This window comes from Rhinatrema bivittatum, chromosome 2 (assembly GCF_901001135.1).
Source record: "Rhinatrema bivittatum chromosome 2, aRhiBiv1.1, whole genome shotgun sequence".
Classification (NCBI taxonomy): Eukaryota; Metazoa; Chordata; class Amphibia; order Gymnophiona; family Rhinatrematidae; genus Rhinatrema; species Rhinatrema bivittatum.
The window spans coordinates 169,314,955-169,338,971 of record NC_042616.1 but is presented as its reverse complement, the minus strand read 5'-3'; the positions used below and the strand labels follow the sequence as shown (position 1 = coordinate 169,338,971).

At 43.7% G+C, this 24,017-nt stretch overlaps 1 protein-coding gene across 1 annotated transcript in view; it reads right to left on the bottom strand.

The window, feature by feature from the left end:
• ANKIB1 (ankyrin repeat and IBR domain containing 1) overlaps positions 1-24,017 on the bottom strand; it is a 493,668-nt gene that overhangs the window by 198,992 nt on the left and 270,659 nt on the right. The window contains exon 6 of the mRNA XM_029588858.1: positions 21,435-21,643. Coding sequence (XP_029444718.1) covers positions 21,435-21,643 — 209 coding nt within the window. The remainder of the gene's footprint in view (positions 1-21,434; positions 21,644-24,017) is intronic.

Below are 24,017 nucleotides of genomic sequence, written 5' to 3'. Positions count from 1 at the left end.
AAAAGCTTCACCACACCGCCATAAATATGCCACACAAACCTTTGCTTTGTATACTGTAGGGATTTTTCAATGACATCAGTTTAAACTATGTGCAATTCATCTTGGGGCTTATGTATCTCTCTATAGCTCTTAGGAGAACAGTCAACTAGGTACAGCGGACTGCAAAATATACACACAAACCAGAGTTAAAATATGTGTTCAGGGAGAGGGGGGGGGGGGGGGGGTGGAATCAGGGGAGTTTCTTTTATGTGATTTATAAGCATAAAATATGATTTATCCACCAAAAATGCTTTCAGCGCAGACAAATGTTTTTGAGCATATAAATCATATTTATGTACAGAAAAAAAAAAAAGCTATGTTTGCGCAAAACCATGTTTTCTGCACATAAATCCTGATTACAGTTCCCGGAGTCAGACTTTAGCTTCTGCCCACAGTGTGAGAAGCACTGAAAAGTTTACTTCACCTCTGACCAGGAGTAAACTTTCCAGCTCTAAGAAAACCTGAATTAAACTGGCACACCTCTCTGCACTGGGGAGAAGTGGGGCAATAGTTAATACCTTCATTTGCATGGGATTTCCATGGGAGCGCGTTAAGCAGGGCGCGCATTTTTTGTGCACAGAACTTACTGCAACTGGAGTAACATTTGCACACAAAAAATGTACACACAACTGTAGGTAAAACTGAGTTGCTAAGCATACTTTATTGCTCTGGCCTCTTATTTATTTTCTAATTTTTAATTTATGCTTTTATACAATTTACAAGCATCCACTTGTTAATGAAATTTCCTGTAATACAGAAATATTAATAAATTTACAAAACCAAAAGTATAATTACTCAATTTAACATCTATATTATAGTCAAATAGAAGAAATACCTGGAGAGCATGTAATTAGAACGATAACAGAGAGAAAATCTAAATGTAGAATATCTGGAAATCAACAGTCCCCCCACTATTTACATTACACATCAAACAGCAGGTATGTGGGACTAGAGTGAGTGTCCAGAAACTCTCTCAATTGTATTGGATTAAAAAAAATACATAATGCTGCCCCTGATAAAACAGAAAACACTTGCATTGGAAATTGCAATTTGAAAGTTGCTCCCTTTTGTACTGCTTCCTCCCTCATGTTTAGAAAGGTTTTCCTTCTTAATTGCATCTGCTTCACCAAATCTTTATAACACCAGTCTTTTTGTTCAAAAAATAAAGCTTGATTATTCCTGAAATCTTGTTTGAAAATGTTATTCTTATCCATCAAGAAAGTAAATGTAACCAGGAGGGGTCTGCGAAGAGATATTAATTCTTGTGATGAATCCAGCAAAGATGTTAAATCTGGTACATCTTGTTCTTTTATAATATCTTGATTATTTTCAGTGGAGTATTAAGTAGTAGGCCTTTGTGACTACTGGTTTAAGTTCTTCCGGAACCTTTAGAATTTGAGATACATACAACAAATAAATCAATAGGAGAAATATTTCTTAATACTGGAAAGTTTAAGGATCTTAAATTGTGTGCTCTTAATGTATTCTCAATCTTTTCAAGCCTTTTATTTGCTTCATTGTCACTTAAGACCATTGCTGATTGAATTTTCTCCGCATCTGACTTGTTTTTCCATTTTGTATCACAATCTCAGTGGAATTATTCTTTACTTGTTGCTTTACTTCAATAACCTTTTTTGTTAGACCCAATATTGCTTTCTCTAAGAATTGGCGAGCATTCCAAATAGAAAGAAGGGTTATCTCAGAATCAGGTAGAAGTTTCCTTTGCAATGTGAATTCCTGGTTCACTTCTCTGCCCACTCCCGCTGCTAGGCCAACGCCATTCCCAAGGCTCGCGGATCTTAGCCGTGCTACAAGGTGCAGCCCTTCTCCCCCCACAGATCCTCCGGGCTCTACCTTGTCTTCTTGCACCTGCATGGTAAGTCCTTTCAATATTCCACCTCATTCAGGTGTTCCAGCCTCTCTCCGGATTACCTCCGTTGGGCTCACAACACTCCGCAACCTCGTTTCCTCGTCATGGTCTGGTGGCGCAGGCCTTATTGGTGATCCGGAGCTTAAAGATGTCTCGGTCGGGGAGACAAGATCACGCTCCAAAGCCTGCTCCCCAGCAACCCGATCTCCCGGTGTCAGTGGGGGACAGCAGTGAAAAAGCTCCCAATCCTGGGCTGCGATGATTCCAGAGGAGTGGAGGAACTCTCTCCACCCCTCACCTGGGCTTTCCATTTGGTGAGAGGCATATCAGAAACAGGTAACGAGGAAAAGTATCAGGAACTCCTCACGCCACAATCGTTCAGATCACCATCTTGGAAAGCTCTGTCCTGGCCTCTTATTTTATAATTTCTGATCAGTTAATCTTTATCTCTTAAGATGGCTTAGAAAGCTATTATGTTCCCCCACATTACCAACAACTGTCTTCCCAGCAGATGATAGGGTCATATTCAGAAGGCAGTTGATTTTGAAATTCCTCCAGGTGAAAGAAGTATTTCTGACCAAGGAAATAGGGCAATGGTCAGGTAGGTTGCTAGTTTTTTTGAAAAAAGTATGAAGCAGCATAATATGAAGTCGATTCTATTTAAGAAATATAATCCTTGATTCCAAAGTTAGCTCTTCAAATGTCCACGAAAGAGCAAGTACTAATATATTCAGTAAGACGATTAGCAGACAGAAAATGTGTCAATACTGCAATTAGGACACATTCTAGTCTCCTTAAAAATCATAGGGATATCTACTTATTCAGTAATTTCAATAGAAAGGCTGTCCAGCAATAGCAGCATAGATATTAGCAATTAACACTTTGCATAATATCACAACACATCCCTCTGGATCAGTGATCTGTGACATAAAACATAGGCTCCCCTACCTTTAAAAAGGGCCAATGTAGTAAACTGCATGTGCATTTTCCTGCTCTAATTTTATGCATGTAATAATGTGTTTAGCTCAGAAAAAACATGCACAGAAACCCGCTCACAAAGCCGCAGCTGATTTAGCACGAGTCTATGCTACAGCCATGCAAAGGAGGCAATTAACTATTCACAGCAATACAGATAGCCATGCTGTTGTTAGTGCAGGTGTTTTAGTGCCTTGACCAGGGCAGGAGTTAAGTTTAAGCACCTCTCTGAAGGTCAAAGAGTAAGTGGCAGAAGCCAGAAGAGAGGTCTGAGAGGGAACAGGTACATATCTGAAATGCTGAATGCTCTCTGTTTGGCTAACACCGGCTTCACTTTTACCTCGCATGTCACTGCATTGTGAAAAAGATAACTGACATGCAGTCAGCGACGAATCATGAAGGGGTTAGACATTGCTCTACCCACCATCAGTTCCACTCCTGTACCTCTAACCTCTTATGAAAGGGGAAGGCTTTCAACCAAGAATCAATTACGGGTCACCACAATAATGCGGGTTTATGCGTAGTTTATTACATAGGGCCTTCAGCGTGTGTTGTAGCGCATGTATCTGCATGGATATTTTTATTGTGTGGATTTTCTGTGTGTACTTCATTTGCATGCCGTCCCTTTATTATATCCTGCAGAGGTTCCAGCTTTTGCTGCATGCGCTAAAAAAAAAAAGCGTGCTAAAAAAAAAAAAAAAAAAAGAGAGCCAATTTTACTGTGGGTCTTATTACATCGGCCCCAAAGTGTCTAAGGTAAAATTTGCTTGTCTGACCTTTCTCACTTGAGTCTACAATGATCAATTCTAGTTAAATGGGTACTCTGAATCAATGTGACCTGACCTTTTGGGATTTTGAAGAAATTAAAATAAAACTAAAATGTAAGTGTGTAGATATTAATAAGTATCTAATATAACCAAAATGTTTGCAAATATTGCTTGTTAATGTATTTACAACATATCTAATGTTACAAAAACGAAATATTTTTTATATGCCATTTATCATTTATTGTATTTAATGTCTGAAAGGGTTTTTTGAAATCGTGCTTCTTATAATTACTGTTTTGAATGAAAATACTGCATCTAATCATTCATCATTCTATCAGTTATATCACCAATATTACCTTAAGATTTGCAATATATTTGAACTGCTCATAGTTGTATTGTATCTGAAATACTGTTATGTAAATACAGGTAAGGATATTTATAGAGAATTTGGAATGCATCAGTCATACTGCAGGGATAAGCAAATAAAATCTACAGAGACTAAGAATGTCAACAAAAAGGAAAATACTGTGTAAAACAAATATTAAGAGATCTATATTCAGCAGCTTTCCAACTGAACAAGTTAGCCAGATAAATATATCCAGCAATATATTCAGCAATGAGACCGTGCCATTGAATATACCTGGATAGCGAACAGCTGAATAAATGTATCCTGCTCAATACCAGGGCTAACTTTATCTGGCTAATTTAAACAGGTAACTCTAAATATACCACTTTTCCAGCTAAGTTACAGGTCGATACAGTTATGCCGCGTTAGAAAGAGTGCGGCAGTGCCGGGCGCACCCTCGTTCCCCGCACGCACAGTTCTCTTCACCTACCGCTCGATACTCTCTTCAAATTGCATGCAAATGCATGCCGCGTCTGCGAAGCGTTAGGCAAGCGTTAGGCCCGCACAACCCATTTTACTGTATAGGCGCTAATACAGCGCCTATACAGTATCCTGGGTGCGCTGGTACCTGTCATTTCAAATGTCATTTGAAATGACAGGCACCAGGAAGTGGATGGTTCCCCCCCACCCGAAGCAAGGCGCAGGGCGAAAATTAAAACGGGAATAAAGTGTAAAAAATGGGGGTAAAACCAAAGGGAGTAAAGTGTAAAAAACCATGGACGACCTCCATATTAACATTGCAGCTTAAGTTGTTTATATATATGTATAAATACCTGTCACTTTCCTGTCACTTTCCGAATCCCCCAGACGTGCGATCATCGAGGCGGCGGCGGGAGCCGGCGGGCGGATGGGCGCATGTTCGATCCAGGCCGCGGCCGGAGCGGGCGGGTGGGCGTGCATTCATCCAGGCAGAGGGAGCCGGCGGCGAAAGCGGCCTCCGGAGGCCGCCGGCTCCTCTGCCAGGATGAATGCACGGCCCCCGCCGGCAGTGAATGAATGCCCGTGCGATTTCGGCGCTCAAGGCGTGACGTCACGACGCTTGATGTCATGGCATGTGACTGCCTTGAGCGCCGAAATCGCATTGGCATTCATTCACTGCCGGCGGGGGCCGTGCATTCATCCTGGCAGAGGGAGCCGGCGGCGAAAGCGGCCTCCGGAGGCCGCTTTCGCCACCGGCTCCCTCTGCCTGGATGAATGCACGCCCACCTGCCCGCTCCAGCCGTAGCCTGGATCAAACACGCGCCCGCCGGCTCCCACCGCCGCCTGGATCCAACGCGCGCCCACCCACCCGCCCGCCGGCTCCCACCGCCGCCACCTGGATGAACGAGCGCCCATCCGCCTGCCGGCTCCTGCCGCCGCCTCGATGACCGCACGCCTGGGGGATTTGCAAAGTGAAAGGAAAGTGACAGGTATTTATACATATATATAAACAACTTACGCTGCAATGTTAATATGGAGGTCGCCCATGGTTTTTTACACTTTACTCCCTTTGGTTTTACCCCCATTTTTTACACTTTATTCCCGTTTTAATTTTCGAACACCACACTAACACCAAGTAGAGGGTAGGCGGTAAACTAACAGATTAAGGACGCGGCAAAATAGCGGGTTACAAAGGAGATAATCTGAGCGCGCGTTACAGTATCGGAGGGGAATAGCTAATTCCTTCATTATACAGCTAATTCGTTCATTTACATATCATATACATGCTGGGTGCGGAAAGGGTTATGCGTCTGTTTTAAGAAGCGCTAAGGACGCGTGAAACTGGAGACTGTATCGCTGGATCGCCTTACGCGTCCGAATTGTGCACTCACAGCACGTTACAGACGGGAAATCTTCAACCGCACGTTACAGTATCGATCTGCAAGTTGGAGAAATAGCCATGCCCTGAAACATCCCTATGCCACCCCCAAACAAAGCATGATAAATAGTTATTTGGCTAAGTGGCAGTGGCCAAATGTGGTCGAATATTCACACGCTGCCACTTAGCCAGATAAGTTTGGACTTATACAGCTAAGTGGCACTAAATATCGACCTTTAAAACATTTGTGGCTACGGGACTGACTGAAGCTAAAAAACCCATGTTCCAATACAAAATCAAAGAAATCCAATACAAAATCAGAGAAAAAAAAATAAAAACATACATCCTTATATTATAAAAAACAAAAAATAGAAAAGATAAGGTGATTAGTCCTGGATGTATTAATTTTAGTCTTGTATGTTATTTCTATTTATTAAGTTTTATTTTATGTTTTGCATTGTATCTTGCTTGTATGTAGGTGGTTTTTGTTTTGTTTTTTTTTGAATCATTTTTTTTTATTGTATATTTGCTTTGAGAACACTAGTTTGAAAGAGCAGGCTATAAAATGCCAGAATTATATTAAATGCTTTTTATCTAGAATTATATTAAATGCTATTTGTTATGGAACCCTGCCCGCGGAGCTAATCCCCGCGAACAGGCACTCACCTTTTCCCCCATGATGCTTCTGCTGTCGTGCCTGACGTGGCCGGACGCCGCCATCGGGCCTTCTCATGTGGCCGGAGCCGCAAACTCTGCCTTCTTCACGCAGCCGGAGGCTGCCCTTCCTGCCCGTCTTCACTGCGGCCGGAGCCGCGGACTTCCCTGCTTCTCTTCATGGCTGGAAGCCGCCGACGCTTTCTACATCTTCGCGGTTGGAGGCTGGATTAGTGGCTGAAGCCGCCCCCAGGGCCTCCTGCAGTGGCTGGAGCCGCTGCCATCATCGGGGCCTGTGTTCAGGCCCAGCCCTGCTGCCTCTGATGCTACGTCTGTGCAGGACCGCTGTCCACAGTCCTGCACAGCTTCTTCCTGCTTCCTCTAGGTGCACGGCCGCGCCTCTCTTCTATATTTAAAGGGCCAGTCACAGGAAGTGTTGCTGGCACCACCTATGGACTGATTTCCTGCTTGAGCCCTATAAAAGGGTTGGACTTGCCATTGTTCCTTGCCTTGCATCGGAGTTGCTTCACTCTGGAGGCTCCTGCCTGCCAGAGCTCCATCAGGTTTTCTTTGTAGAGCTCCTCATCGTCTCGTCTTCATGTCAAGTCATGTCTCAATTGCCTGAGGTCCCCGTCCAGGTGTCTTGGTGTCTCATCCTTGGACGTCCCGCTTCCTTATGTTCCTGGTTCCTTGGTGTCCTGCTCCTGTGTCTTCAGCGCTCCTGAGCCTTCTGGTCCTTTCAGGCCTTGGTCCCTCGGATGATGTCTTTCCCAAGCGTGGAGTGGCCTGCAGGTGGAATTCAATCCTGTGCTCCTGAGCCATCTTGTCTTGCCAGCCTTGGTGGAGCTCCGGATGACTTATGGCTCCATTGTCGAAGTTCTGCCTCGGCTGGATTCTTCCCTGCGCTCGTCCCGCTCTCCGCGTGGTCTGTGACCAGCCTCCTCGGGCTGTGTAGGGCGCGCAGTGGGACAGGGTGGTCCGCGACCAGCCCATTGGGTCCGCCCGTGAAGGTGGGCTGAGTAGGGCGCCCTGAGAGACAGTGCCAATGTCCTCCTGCCCAGCTTCTCGTCTCGTCTGGACTTCGTCAAGTTCCTTGTCTCTGATGTAGTCGCATCGACCCTGGTCCGTGATGCCGTCGCATCAGCCCTGATGTCATGTCTTCAACAGCCCTGGTGTCATATCTTCATGTCAAGGCCTCCATCTGCCCTCATCCTCAGGCCGGCCTGCTGCTCCATGCCGATCCAAGCTGCAGGTCCGAAAGGGCTCGGAACAGTCGGAGGACCGTTCACCTACCAACATCTTGTTGTTGGTGCTGGGAGCTTGCAGGCCTGGCAGAGGGTAAGACCGTAGTCCCGCCGTGCTGGAACACGCCATCAACCCTCGGTTCGGTCCTGGATCCGCCTGGGGTTGGGCTGAAGCCCAAGGGCACACTAAAACACCCTGTTCTCAACACTATTTAACTAGATGGTAGCCCTTTTTCTTTTTCACAAATGTGTTTTAGGAGCATGTTTTCTTTTTGTCACTGTTTTGTGTCTCAGTCTTGGTCTTCCTATGTTAGGAATAAAGTTTTGCATCTTCTCACACTGCAGCTCATTTTCCCTTTGTAATTAGCTCAGAGGCTCATTGTATTTTGAAGTTCAGTGTTTTGGCAACATGCCGACCCCCATGTTCTCTCCTGCCTGCTGCATGCAGTTTTTAATATTAGTGTTGCACCAATATTAGAGAAGCATAGACTCAGTAAAACTTGGCTCAGGATCTGGGAGTTCTATAGATCCTGGCCGCTGACATCGCATGGATGTGCGGTATAGGGCATGCTGAGCATGCTTTGTGCCTAGTCAAAGTTCTAGAAACTTTGACATATGTTTTCCAAATTGGGGCTCCATCTAATGATCTCACCCCCACACACTTATTCCCCACCCCAGGCACACGCCTTCCCCCTTCCCCCACCCCCTCTCCAAGCACATCTCTGGCTGTTATTTAGGAGAGTTGTGGGTGGATCCTTGGGCCGGTGGCAGATGACTACGCCCCCAGGGGAAGATTCCTTGAGGAACCACCGGTCAGGCTCAGAGTTAGGAGACAGACACACACTAGTTCTTTTATTAGACAGTATACTGAACCACCAGAGGTGGCAGTAGTGAGCTGGAATGCCTGGCTGGGCTGTAGTCTCTCAGATACTGGAACAGCGATCCCTGGAGGCTGAGCTGTAGAGAAACTGAAATATAGTGAGTAGGCAGGGTATGCAGAGTTCATGGTCAGAACCAGATGGTAACACTCACAAAATGTCTCATAGAAGCCCAGGAGCTGGAATGAAGTAGGTCCTCGAGGAGAGAGTACCTGGTTCCAGGGAAAACTCTGAGAGTGTGATGGTAACTCACAAATGTAGTAGGCAGCGATGACTTCCAGGCAGAAATGAATTCCGAAGAAGTCTGGAAATGAGGCCCCTGAGGAGTGGGTACCCCTGGTAAGTCCGAGGAGGCAGAGTAGCTTGGAAAGTTGTAGCGAGTCCGTTGCCATTCCTTGCTAACTCGAGTTGTTAGCAATTCAGAGACCTTTAAATATCTGAAGCGGATGACGTCATCTCAGGGAGATGCCCATGAGGTTCACGCCACTTCTGGTACTTGAGGCGGGGCCGTGCGCGCGCCCCTAAGCATCAGGTCAACATGGCGGATTGCAGCGTCGGGCCGGTCCGGGGATGCTGGATAAGGACGGCCGAAAGACGCCGCGGCAGCCAACCTTCCATCAACCTCGGAGGGAGTCGCCAATGCGGTAAGGTGGGCGAAGTGGAGACGTCGGGGCAGCAACGGTCGCAACACTGGCCCTCTCAAACTCATTCCCCCTCCCAGCATGCTCATTCCTCCCCCTCCAGGTACCTCTTCTTTTTGACTGCTGCCAGTTGAGTGCTTCACTCCCTTCAGTATTCAAGTCTGCTGTGCTACATAACATCTTCCTTGGTCACTAGACGCTGTTGCTTGCCGTCAGTGCCTTTCTGCCCACGTGCTCCTCTGACTGTGGACAGGCCTCAGCAGCAGCAGCCAATCACAGGACAGCTAGGCACAAGTCCCACCCACCAAGTCAAAAAAAAAAAAACACGACAGAAAAAAAACCAACCAATAAGCAATCCACGAATTGAAAAAAAAAAAAAAAAAAAGCGAATTGCTAGGGAAAAAAAAGCCCAAACTCACGGGAAATAAGCGAGGTTGGCAACACTGTGAGGGACTCTGCCTGGGGGCAGGGTGATGGCTAAAACTGCACATGCTCAGTGGGCATGCTGAAAGCTCTAGATTCTTTGAGATCAAAATTCCGTGCTGGGTTCCATCCGATGTCACCCATATGTGGATACTACCATCCTGCTTGTCCTAGGAGAACATCTGTTACAGGGTAAGCAACTGCCTTCTCAGAGGACAAACAGGATGGCAGTCCGCACACATGGGAAATCCCAAACTACAGACTGCCCCCAAATGAAAAAAGGGGGGGAACAAGTGCTAACAAGCACAACAGTATTTTTGTTGGCAACAAGCCTTTTTTCCAGTGCCCTTTCAATTGCCGGCCCTTCCCTCTGGAACTCCATGCCCCTCACTCTGCGCCTCGAACCCTGTCTTTGTCAAGTTTAAGAAGAAATTAAAAACTTGGCTTTTCAAACTTGCCTACCCAGAAAAGACCATGTTGCCATACCTCCTAGCTACGCACCTAACTTTTGAACCCCCTATTCAGTCTGCGATTCCCCTGATCATTCATCTTTCTTAGGATACCATTGTATATAATGTTACTAATACTGTAAATACTGTAAATACTCGTTTTTCTTAATGTTTTATCAGCTTGTTCACTCTCCTCTACACTTTGCTATTGTTTCTCCCTCCAAGTTCCCTCGCCTTGTTATAATGTAATTTCCGATCTACTGTTAATATGTGAACCGGTGTGATGCCCCCACTAACGCCAGTATATAAATGTTTTGAAATAAATAAATAAATAAATATCCTATAATGGGCAGCCTGAAACAAAAATAATGGGCCCTAGGAGGAAAAGGAGTTGGTTCTACACCTCAAACAAATTCTGTAGGATAGATTGGCCAAACCTTTTGTGTTGGCTGTCCCTATTTAAGCAGTAAAGAGATGCGAATGTGTGTGAGAATTCCCCTCACAGCTTTTTTTTCCAAATATATTTTATTGAACATTTTATATAAAACATATAGAAACATAGAAATGACGGCAGAAGAAGACCAAATGGCCCATCCAGTCTGCCCAGCAAGCTTCACACACTTTTTTCTCTCATACTTATCTGTTTCTCTTAGCTCTTGGTTCTATTTCCTTTCCACCCCCACCATTAATGTAGAAAGCAGTGATGGAGCTGCATCCAAGTGAATATCTAGCTGATAAGTTAGGGGTAGTAGGGGTAGTAACCGCCGCAATAAGCAAGCTACACCCATGCTTATTTGTTTTACTCAGACTATGTTATACAGCCCTTATTGGTTGTTTATCTTCTCCCCTGCCGTTGAAGCAGGGAGCTATGCTGGATATGCTTGAGGTATCAGTTTATTCTTCTCCCATGCTGTTGAAGCAGAGAGCCATGCTGGATATGCATAGAAATAGAAGTAACAGGCTTATTTGGTTTGGGGTAGTAACTGCCGTAACAAGCCAGCTACTCCCCGCTTTGTGAGTGTGAACCCTTTTTTCTTCTCCCCTGCCGTTGAAGCAGGGAGCTATGCTGGATATGCGTGAAGTATCAGTTTTTTCTTCTCCCCTGCCGTTGAAGCAGAGAACTATGCTGTATATGCATAGAAATAGAAGTAACAGGCTTATTTGGTTTGGGGTAGTAACTGCCGTAACAAGCCAGCTACTCCCCCCTTTGTGAGTGCAGATCCTTTATTCCACATTTCCTCTTGCTGTTGAAGCTAGAACGATGTTGGAGTCACAGTAAGCATGTGTACGTTTATTGAATAAGGGTATTGTCTCCAGGCAGTAGCCATCATTCTGGTGAGTCACCCACTCTTCATTGGCGGCCTCTTGACTTTATGGATCCACAGTGTTTATCCCACGCCCCTTTGAAGTCCTTCACAGTTCTGGTCTTCACCACATCCTCCGGAAGGGCATTCCAGGCATCCACCACCCTCTCCGTGAAGAAATACTTCCTAACATTGGTTCTGAATCTTCCTCCCTGGAGCTTCAAATCGTGACCCCTGATTCTGCTGATTTTTTTCCTACGGAAAAGGTTTGTCGTTGTCTTTGGATCATTAAAACCTTTCAAGTATCTGAAAGTCTGTATCATATCGCCTCTGCTCCTCCTTTCCTCCAGGGTGTACATATTTAGATTCTTCAATCTCTCCTCATACGTCATCCGATGAAGATCCTCCACCTTCCTGGTCGCCCTTCTCTGTACCGCTTCCATCTTGTCTTTGTCTTTTTGTAGATACGGTCTCCAGAACTGAACACAGTACTCCAGGTGAGGCCTCACCAAGGACCTGTACAAGGGAATAATCACTTCCCTTTTCTTACTCGATATTCCTCTCTCTATGCAGCCCAGCATTCTTCTGGCTTTTGCTATAGCCTTGTCGCATTGTTTCGCAGACTTCATATCATTAGACACTATCACCCCAAGGTCCCTCTCCTGCTCCGTGCACATCAGCCTTTCCCCCCCCCATCGAATACAGTTCATTCGGGTTTCCACTCCCCATATGCATGACTTTGCACTTCTTGGCATTGAATCTCAGCTGCCATATCTTCGACCACTCTTCCAGTTTCCTTAGATCCCGTCTCATTCTCTCCACTCCTTCCGGCGTGTCCACTCTGTTGCAGATCTTAGTGTCATCCGCGAAAAGACAAACCTTGCCTTCTATCCCGTCCGCAACAATAAACGGCCCAGTTGCTGAGCAAAGAATACAAAGCATAGAAAAAGATAATTAACTAACCAAAGGTAAGCACATATTACAAAAAAGTTTATCAACAATAGCCCAGTGTAAACTCAACCCTAAGATATAATGATATAACAAACAGAAGATAAACAAGAAGCAAAGCATATAACCTTCCCTCCATTGAGAACCCCCCCCCCCCCCCCAAATGCCATCACCAAAATGCATCCCAAAAAAAAGCAAAGACACTGAAAAAACATGAACCAGTGAGAAATAAACAAGTCTTCAGAAAAAGCATTCACCCCATGTATGGATCCAAACTTCCTACATCAAAATTTCTAAAAAGGACTAATCATTGTAAAATCAGGGTAAAAAAAACTCTCATCCAACACAAACACTTCCATAGGTTTGAAAACCAGAAAGAAATAGGTTTGAAGGAAGAATTCCAATGCAATGCAATAAGATGCTGTGCCGCCACTAACATATGAACAATCAGCATAGGACATTCATAAAATCTGAAAAATAAGCCTTCAAATTATGCCAAGGACTGCACCTACAAGAGCCAGAAGGAGTTTTACCTTAGTAATTTATCAATCCATGAAATTACTTCTGACCAAAATATTGTAATGACGGTACATTCTCAACAGACATGAAAGAAAGAACCTCTACCCCACATTCCCTCCAAGAAAGGGGACTCCTTTAAAATCCCATTTTATGTAATTTCACAAGTGTAAAGTACCAATAATCATTGAACATTTTAGATTCAGTTTCGTGAATGGTAGCACTAAGAGCTCCCCTTACGGAGCCTAAGTGAAACCTCCTGCTATTCATCACACAATTGTTTGTCAAGCCCCTTAGAAACAGTAACTGCATCAGTGCCAGATGCCATTACATAGTAACATAGTAAGGACGGCAGAAAAAGGCCAAATGCTCCATCCAGTCTGCCCAGCAAGTTTCTTATGGTAGTAACTTCTGCTGCATACCGGTTACCCCATGTTTCTGTTAAGAGTAGTACCTGCTGCTCTGTGCAGGTCACCCCAAGCCTTATGTTAAGGATAGTAATATTTACAATCAAAACTAAGCAACTACCAAACCCATAACAAAATTACTGCTAGCAACATTTTTATGAGGTGAGCAGCCTTGATAATTCAGACAATGATTCTTGCTTTGCTTTTGGACTTGGCCGTAAAAGCAGTCCTGCACTTTCCCCTAATGTCTGCATATCAGTACACTGGACTGTAAAAGTCAGAGCCAAGCTATAAGTTAGTAATTTATAGTTGATAGAAATTAAATATCTGTTTTTGGAATATTAAGAATCAATTTTTCAAAGGCAGACAAACCTCTATTGCACTTTATAGGGGCTTAGAGGGCCCACTCTTTAAGCTGTAAATATTGACACGCACAGGGGGGGCAAGATGGCCGCCCGATAGGACACGGAGGAAAGAGGCTCTCGGCATTTGTCCTTATAACATTTTTCTTCTGAAAATAAGATGCCTCATACCAAGAGGAAGGGGCGAGTAAGGGGAGCATTGTCCGGCTTACCCAACGTGGACCCCTTCCGGACACGCAACGAGGGCTTTTTCTCAGAGGGAGCTGCTCGAACGCCGGAGGGGCTGGTCGCTGGGGGGGACGGCAATGGAGCGAACGTCGTCCCCTCTGACCCTGGATGTTTCGCTCAGCCTGGAGAACCGATTAGACTGGTGCACCCTGCACAAACCGAGGAGTCTCCGGGAACAATACAACCCCAGAAAGAGTTCCATCAAGGATCTGGGGAGCTAGATCGGTCTGAGATCGCGACTGAGGAAGGAGGAGGAGGAACCCCGGGGAAGAGGAGACAGTCGGTCTGAGCAGAGGTTTGGCTCTCATGAAGTGGAGAGTCAAGAGAGGCCTATGGGAACAATGATGGCCATGGAGCATCTGGGAATCTCTGGGGAGGTGAGAGATTACCAGCCAGACTCTGGGACTGAGTATCCATCTTGGCCAGCCTGAGAAAATTACCTTAGGGAATGTCTGGTCTGCTCTGAAGGCAATTGAATCTACATTAAAATCTTTAGCAAATACAACCATGGAAGCTAAGAATCAGACTATGATAAATAATTCTTTGATTGGAACATTTAATCTTAAGCTAGAGAATCACGAAGAAAGAACAAAAGTTGAGAATATACAACAAAATATTATAAAAACAGATTTGGCTTTGGAGAGGAAAATAGAAAAAATGGAAAATACTGAGAATATTAAATTTAAGAGTTATAAATGTTCCAGTGATAAGAAGTATTGCACCACTTGAATTATTCAAATACCGGATACCCATCTACCTTTTCATACAAAGATTTATTATCTACCTCAAAGAAGAGATGAATGAGAAGAGAGGAGGAATACTTTGGATATTTCTGAGTTACTGGAATTATCTATAGATTCTGAAATAAGAGAGAGAAAATCTATGTTGGTTTCTTTTGCTTTCATTACAGACCGAAACCATGTATTGAAATTGTTTCTTAGAAATAGGTTAGCCATGTTTTACAGAGCTCAAATCTGGGTATACCAGGATGTAGTTAAGTCAACACAAACTCATAGAAAGGAATTTCTAGCTATGAGAGAGAGGGTTCTAAGTTTGGGGGCCCGATATGTTTTGAAGTACCCAAGTACATGTTGCATTAGATATATATGAATAATAATTATGTATTCTTTGAACCCGAGCAGCTCAGGGATTTTCTGACTGGTCACTCACATAGTACCCCTAGAGAGGGATCGATATAGATGATGAAAGGTAGCTCCTCCTATCAGATACTTATTTAGATATTTCTTTATTTCACTCTTGTTTAAATGCCCCCCACATTTCTTATATTTAGGTATAGTCTTAGAATTGTTATATACGGTTTAAAAATATATTTGGAAATACTTATGTTCTGAGTAATATACCGTGTTCTATATGAGAAATATTACATGTAATTAGGTGAAAATTTGAAGAAAAAAAAAGCTGTAAATATTGAAATGTTGGGACATTAGGGAGATGGTATTTTTCAAACCTAGCTTGAAATTCCAGAAAATTATTACCATCAAAAAGTTGACCCACCCTACTAAGATCACCCAAGGGCCATAATGGGAAATTTCCCTATGGCAGAGACTCTCAATACCATCTCGAAAACTTCAAAGGACGAGCACATAGTTTTTCCACACTCTATCCCCTTTTCCACCAGTGACCGGAAGGAGTCTTGCTGCCTGAGGAAGTTGCTCAGCTATCCCTTACATCTGCAGAGCTGGTAAGAGGCGATGTGGGTATTTAGCATAGCTCCCTAAAAGGGTGTCCATGATCCAAGGCTCCTTCCCTGGGGGTACCGAGGAAGGAGTCCTCTATCTCTTGGCTCTCTTGAGAGCTGATTCAAACACCAAAGGCTGATGGGGTAGCTTTCTGGCTTCATAATCAGAGTGTTCTGGACTAGGTAAACCACATCCACCTGTTAACAAGAGTCACGGAAAGGAAATTCTCCGACATCCTCATCTGTATGTCCCGAAGGATTTCATGGACTGTGATTGCCACAACTTTCTTAAGCGGCTCTACGAACTGGAGGATGTCCAGCATCTTGGTTCTGGTTTCATTCTCCATCTGCAAAGTAAAGGGATTGACCTCCACCATTCTCCAGATTAAATCTGTGAATGGGAGGGGAGGAGGAGATGAGGTCAGAGGGGAGACCCATCAACTCCTCCTCTTCAGAGATATCAAAGTTCTCTGAAACTGGTTATTGATGTTTGGGTGGATCCTTGGACACTGTGGCAGCTGACCATGCCCACGGGGGGCAGTCCTGTGAGGGACCACAGTGTCAGGCTAGACTCTAGACACACAAACACAGATTTGAATCTTTTATTAAACAGTTTTGGAAACCACCAGAGGTGGCAGTAGTGAGTAGTGGATGTTGAGCCTGGCTGGGCAGGTCTCCCACAGAACGCTGGAACAGCGAATCCTCTGCTGGCTGTGCTGTAGTGGAAAGAGACAGTTATGAGTACACGAGAAGCATTCAGAGTCCCAGGCAGAAATAGGAGAAGCTCCGAGACAGGGAGAGCAGGCCCTCGGGGAGTGAGTACCTGATCCCTTAGAGCAGAGACACTCAGTTGTATTGTACTCGCGTAGCAGTAACAGATTCCACTAGATGAGAGGTCTGGCACCAGAACAGAGGGCAGGCCCTCGAGGAGCGAGTACCTGGTTCCAGTGAAACAGGACTGTGGAATAGATAGTAGTTGTACTCACAGATGGAAAATGTTAGTGCAGTCTTCCAAGTAGAAAGGTTTGAAGATGTAGGCAGCAACTCAGGGAACATGGGCCCTCGAGGAGCGAGTACCGGTTTCCTGAAAGCACCTGAAAGAAGCAGAAAAGGCCCCCGAGGAGCGGGTACACCGTTAGCAACCCCGAAGGGTGTAAGAGTTCCAGATAACGCTGGAATGGCAGAGCAGCTTCGGTACGGAGAGGGAATCCCATCCGTAGGGTTTCTGTTGCTAACTCGATGAGCTAGCAAATACTGTAGGCTTAAATATCCGGGCAGCGTGACGTCATACCAGGGGGACACCCCTGAGGTTCGTGCCAACGTGGGAATAAAGATGAGGGCGGCGTGCGCGCGCCCTAAAGTACCTTGGAGAAGCATGGCGGGAGGCAGCACCAAAGCTGGTCCGGGGATGCCGGAGAGGACAGCAGACACCGCAGCAGCCAGTAGTCCGAGGTGAACGGGAGGAGCCACAAGTAGTGAGAGGTAGGCGGGGCGAAGACCGACGGTCGCAACACCAAGATCTTAAAGGGGGTGGGGGATGGGGTACTTGACTGTTTGGCCTGAATCCCAAGGAATGACAACACCTCAGGGAAACTTCCTCCCCCAACAGAATGGAGATCTTCATTTTGTTGGGGGGCATCAACCATGATCCCTCTTGGAATTAATATTGGTTCTGGCATCGGTGCTAGTGCCTGGCCACCAGGCAGTCTAAGGGACTCGGGTAGCGGTTCTCAGATGAATGGTGCCATTCCTGGTGCTCTTGATACGAAGGCACCAAGGCGCTGCAGACCTTCTCCAAGGCCTGCTGGATCTTCTTGCCCAACTCTTCTTTGAAAATAGCTAATGCTAACAACAATTGGGAGACAGTAGGGGTGGCTACGTCCATGTCCTCCTCCAAAAGGAGGTATATATCTGTCTTGGACACCAGGATCTGTGGAGGCTGAGGTGAACCCCGGTTTTTGGGAGGATGAGTTCTCCTCTCCACAGGACCACTTAGGGGGGTTCTTGGCAGCTTACAGACCATCCCTGCTCCTGGTATCATACACTGATGGAAACTGATGCTGCTGCTGCTTCTTTGACTGCTCTTGATGCCGATGTCAAAGAGGTGGAACCCATCACAGTTTATGAACGGGACTAGTCAGACGATGGTCTGTCCCTGGTTCTCTACTATCCTTTAGCACAGATGGAACCCAAGGGCTCCCCTGATGTATCTTCTTCCACCAATGCATCTCAGATTCCTCAGATGTAGATGCCTCAAATGCTGATAGATTGGACTTCTAATGCACAAAGTACTTCTCAATCAGCTCTATTTGGGACTGTCGTCCTTCAGGGTTTCTATGCCTGGACATCATGCGATACCCTTAGGCATAGGATACATCTATCATGAGATCAGTGATAGACATGACCCTGTTGCACCATAGGCATTGCTGAAACCCGCTAGACATGTTCGGCCAAAAAATAAGGGAAGATGAATTAAACCCGTTGGTGGAGGTGATTGATGTTCACTGGGCACCAACAGGATACCGACCTGGCAGCAAAATGACAACAAAAAATTAAGAATGCTCAAAAATCCTACCTAAGGAAACTATAGGGTTAGAAGACAAGAATAATGCTGTGAAGCTCCACATCAAACAATCTTTCTGTGAAAAACTGCTGAAAAAGGCCCAGAGCAGAAGAAGTGAGACAAACCACAACTGGAGGCTCCATGGAAAAAGAAAGACTGAAGGAGCCCCCCATATGGACACACACATTATGATAGCATGCATGGGGCATGCTCAGTGAGACAGTCAAAGTTCTGGAAACTGACATAAAAGTTGTGTTATTTTGCCTAGAAATTTCAATGATAGAATAAATGATATGTCAGAGGCAAAATTGACTTTGCCATTGATTTTTCTTGGGTGTGATGTAACAAAATCATTTTTCAACTGACTTTTTTTTATCACATTGAAATTCCCAGGCAAAATAAAATTATAAACTGAAAACGATGGTTGACACCTTGCTTGTCCTTGAAAATAATTCTCTGTATCCATAACCACTATTAAAGAAGCAGATCTGTGTGTGTGTGGGGGGGGGGGGGGGGGGGGGGAGGATCATATGTGACCTGTGTGAGGAGACACATACTCTCTCTCTGTACACACACAGACATACAACTCTTCCTCCTTATCCCTGTGGATGTGTACCTTTAGACAGATTTTTGTGAAGAATTCCTCCACGTCAAAGTAAAGCTCATTTCATCCAGTTTGGTGGCAGGGCAGAATTGTTAGCCCTTTTGGCAGTACCAAAATCTTATTCTGAGATAGCTGACGATTAGCGAGAACATAAAAATTGCCATGCTTGGTCACACCAAGGTCCATCAAGCCCAGCATCTTGTTTCCAAACTGTAGCCAATCCAGGTTGAAGTGCTCGGCAAATCCATAAAGTAGAACTAATTCCTGTTACTCATTCCTGGAGTGAGTAATAGGATCATGCATGCATGAAAAATGCTACAATGGAGAAACCAGTAAAAAAAAATAAAAAATAAAAAAAAATTTAAAAAAAAGAACAAGAATCAATCTTCATACACATAACATAAAACCAGAATGATAGCTCAGTAGATAAACAATCCTCAAAAGGGAAGATCACTCCTGTAATGACCTTACAATTAAGGTATTTAAAGTCAACTTTAGGAGTACATAAGAATTTATTTATTTCATGGTTTTTCTAGACTGATGTTGGTGTGAACCTTCACACCGGTTTACAATGTTTCTTTACAATAAATTCAACATAAAATACAGTAATTCATAAAAACAAGGAAAACAATCATAATATCCTAAATCTAACTTAAAGTTAAATACACATTAAAATTCTAATTAAGAACTAAACTTTGTGCACAGTTAATAAAATGACATCTTAAAAATTTAAAATAAAGTAAAATGTTAAACATAATTAATAAAATAACATGGCAAATTTCTAACTGGCTTCCACTTGAAATGCTTGTGCATATAGCCAGGTTTTCAATGCTTTCTTAAACTCTTTCATATTACTCTGGAGTCTTAGTTCAGTAGGTAATGCATTCCAAAGACCTGGGCCTGCCAATGAGACAGCCCTTTCCCTGACGGAAGTGAGTCTGGCAGTAGTGATAGAGGGAATGGTAAGAAATCCCTTTCCAGCCGAACACAAATTTCGTTGTGGTGTATGTATTCGTATGATTGCATTCATCCAGTCTACTTGTTCTGCGTAGATTGCTTTATGTAATAGGCATAAGGCTTTAAATTTAATTCTGTATTCTACTGGCAACCAGTACAAAGCAGCTAAGACAGGAGTAATATGATCTCGTTTGTGCCGGAGATTAGCCTGGCAGCCGAATTTTGCAGGACCTGCAATGGTCTAATTGAAGACTTTGGGAGGCCAAGTAGTAATGAATTGCAATAATCTATATTCGTAAATATTAGTGCTTGCAGCACAGTTCTGAATTTTTCATGGTGTAGTAACGGTTTCAAGTGTCTCAGAATTGATAGTTTATAGTAACCTTCCTTTATCTTAGTTGAGATGTGTTTTTTTTTTTTAACGTGAGTTCGGGATCCAACCAAACGCCTCAGTCTCTGATTTTATTCCCTAATGGGATGGTCACACAAAAGGAATTAATATGAACACTGGCTCTCTCACCCATTGTCAGATATAGGTCCTTTAAATTGTAAAGTTTTACTGTTTCATCACCTCTGGCATTCACCCACCCCTTCCCTTTACTGCTACATGCAAGTAGCCTAAGACCTAGATGACTATTATTTAAACCCAAGGTAAACACGCTGTTTCTTCACTGATCTGATGAAGCGAGGATTACACTTGAAAGCTAGCCACAGACATATTAAGTTAGCTTAATAAAAAGGTATCACCTACAACTTGTTTGTTGACCCTTAATTCCACAATATTTTTTATTTTTATTTATTTAGGCATTTTATATACCGTCGTTACAAAGGAAGATCACAATGGTTTACAATACCAGGATTCATATTCTTGGTCAACAATCACATACAGTGTGTGTTCACATTCACATTCTAGGTTAAAACTACAATAAATATATGTTCTAATATGAACTAATATGGCAACCATAATTATATGCAACTGATCTTTCTGTTCTAAGAATTTTAGATGCATATATAAAAGTAAAAAATATTTAAGACAAACTACTATACCATCAGCTAAAAAGGGGATGCTGAACAGTACCCTATACTGATTTTATGAATATTCTTTTCAGAAAATTCAAATTGCTCACATTAAAATTATTTATAATACTAGTTGGGGTATTAAAATGTAACTAAAGCATGCATAGCTAAAACATTAAGGAAAGTCATTTTTAGATTTCAAAGGTATATAGCTAATTAACATAGGGTATTGTTAATCTATCAAAATATAAAAGAAAAAAAAAAAAGATTATCTAGGGAAAAATAAACAAACAGGAAAGCTTATATTTTGAGCAATGTGACTTATAGTGGTGATTTAACACCAGTTATAGAAACATTTAGTTTTACTATTCTAGTGGAATTAATAGGTATAAAGAATTTCACACCAGTAAATTTCTTTTCTTATTCTTTTTTGGGGGGACTATTGGGACCACTTACAAGATGTTTAAGAAAAACTTGGTAATTTCGCATGTCACCCATTCTCTACACATGTAATTAGTAATAAAAAAAAAAAGTTAACAAGTTGTTCGCATATGCAAACAAACAATAAGTGATTTCCTGCTAAGAGGGTATCTGCCCTGGAGTTATATTTTCTCTGTACATTAATACTGCGCATTGATATTCATTTTTTGTGTGTCTGGAAAACAGTGTCAGCAATGAAACATACCAGAGGTGTGTCCACGTCCCCTGGTGACAGGCTGATTTCATCAGGAGAGGTGACAGAAGAACGAGTGGTGCGGGGAGTTCGTGGGGAAGGGAGTGTGTCCCAGGCATTATACCCACTTGGAGGTGGAGTTGGCATCTGAACACCTGAACGTTGGCAGCAGTTCTCTGGATTACACATCCATGCTTCAAGTAATTTCTCCCTGTCCCAATCTTTAATAAATATGCAAATGAAAATTTTTTTTTAGCAGTTTTCATTTTATGATCACATAGTCATGAAAAACAACAATTATGACATATTTGTTTATAAATCAGAAGACAGAGAAGATGACTGCTTAATGAAAAGAGTGAGATTAGGGCCATGAAGACTGGATTGCTCATTTATTAGCACAGTGAATGCAATATGTGGTGTTAACACAATTTAGCGCATTTCACCACGTATTTCAAATCAATCACCACAAATACAACAGAAAAGTTGTACTCAGTATGGTTGCTCATGACTGGTATGTTTAAATTTTCAGTTTAGGAACCTCTCTGTTCAGTCTACTGATTCCTGGAATGTAGTCCAAGGTACTGTCTGTTTGCTAAACACTGCCGGGAGCCAAGACCTACAGGTTTACTTGGGATTCCAAGTGATTTCAAATGATAGCCTCAGGGTTGCATGCTGCTCACTTATAAATGTACAGATAAACTGCATTAATAAAGACAGTCTGCAGGTTAAGCCACACATTAATCAGAGCCATGTTCACTTTTTCTCTTGTCCTCTCCATTCAGTTCTGTGCTAGCTATCAGCACCAAAGCAGAGAGAAAACTTTGTAAGGCAAATAGAGAGGAGTTTGCAGTGGTTGTGATGGAGAGCCAGTCGGACCCTGTGCAGCTTTTAGCTATTGTGCACTAGCTTTCTTATAAATGCATATGTAGCTGATATTGTAAGCTTTACTGGGCAGCAACTCCTTACTCTATAGCTTATAAATAGCTCTCAATCCATGAGGTAACTTGAAAACAGGACACTTCAAATTCAAAAACCCCTTGAAACAAGAAGTACAGTTAATTTTTATCATCAAGATTTAAGTACCTTTTGTTGGCTTTACCAAGAATCTGCCTTTTTATCACTTCATATTTTTGATTGGCTATTATCTGGCCAGCAAAAGTGCTTTGGGAATAATTTCCTGTTTTTCTACTGAAGCATCATCTTAATTTTTTTTGTTTCCTGTTGCTAAGGTTGTTAGGCAAAAGTAATATCACAGTGCTATGGGGTGTTCATACATTTGTGCACTTTGGCTCCACCAACGAGCCTCTTGCAGAAAAATGGGACCAGAATCAGAAAGAGGGCCAAGCCAAGGACTGGAGTGCATGAGACAAGCAGCAGGGGTTGACTTAGAAGAAACAGAGAGCAGGTAGTAACAGTAGCTAAGCTATGAGTGCTATGTTTTGATTTCTAGAGCAATGCTGCTGCAGAGTAGTAACTCGAGATGCAGGGGCTAAAAAGAGCAGTGTAGGCAGCATGAGATGGGGGAGGGGAGAAAACCCAAGAAGCAGCAGCTACAATTAAGTGAGGTGAAGTGGAGCGGAGCGAGGGTGGGGCATGAAGACTGTAGAAGGTCCAAGATGGGCTGAAACTTCAATAGTTGGAATTATTGGGAGCCAGAATAGCTGGAGGAGCATGTAGAGCAAGGGGAAGGGAGATACAGGGAAGTCAAACAGAGGACTGGCAGCTGGGTAAAAGAGGGAAGGACTGGAAGAATACCTGCAGTGGCAGCTGTAATTGGAAGCAAAGAATGGAGCCAACTGCTAGCACTGGCAATGCTTTCTGGTGAATACAAACAGCAAAGTAGAAGTTCATTTTGGGATACATATTGGCACCTGTGTAGAAGTGGTGGTAATCCTGGGGCTCTGAAACAAAGTAACTTTGCTCAATAGGAAACTCACTCCCTAGCCCATTTATAAATTTTACTGAAGCTGACAGCATAATCAAGCTGATGCAATATTGGCATGTGGAAAACAGGCTCTCCTAATGCAGGCCAGTCGGCCTCTCCGGGGCACCCGATGGAACATGCAAATGGGCTGCCGTGGTTAAAAAGGAGGCACTAGGAGAATTTGTGCACCCCTAGCATCTCCTCAGCAGCAGGCGCCCAAGAAAGGTGGCTGTCAGCAGGTTAGGAAAACAGACGCTCAATTAACAAGCGTCCATTTTCCTAACCTGTGGCTGTGCACAGGTTAAGAAAAGGGAGCCCAGCACGGAAAACTTTGACCAGCCTATTGAGCACATCCAGCATGCCCCTAACCACGGGAGGGGGGGGGGGGGGGGTCCCTCTTCAGTCTTATAACATAGAATTAGCAAAAAAGGAACAACCGAAAATCCCCATAGAAAAAATATTCCAACTCTGCAGGGAGGCGGGCGGGTTCCGTGAGGACTAACATCCTGCTATCCTTGGAGAACACCTGTTACAGGTAAGTAACTCTTTCTCCAGGGGCAAGCAGGATAGTAGTCCTCACAACTGGGTGATTAAGTAGCTTCAGGCCTCTCCGACCATGAGCAGCAAAAACAGGTGCAAATGTGTAAAACTGCAGATGCAGAGACTAGTGG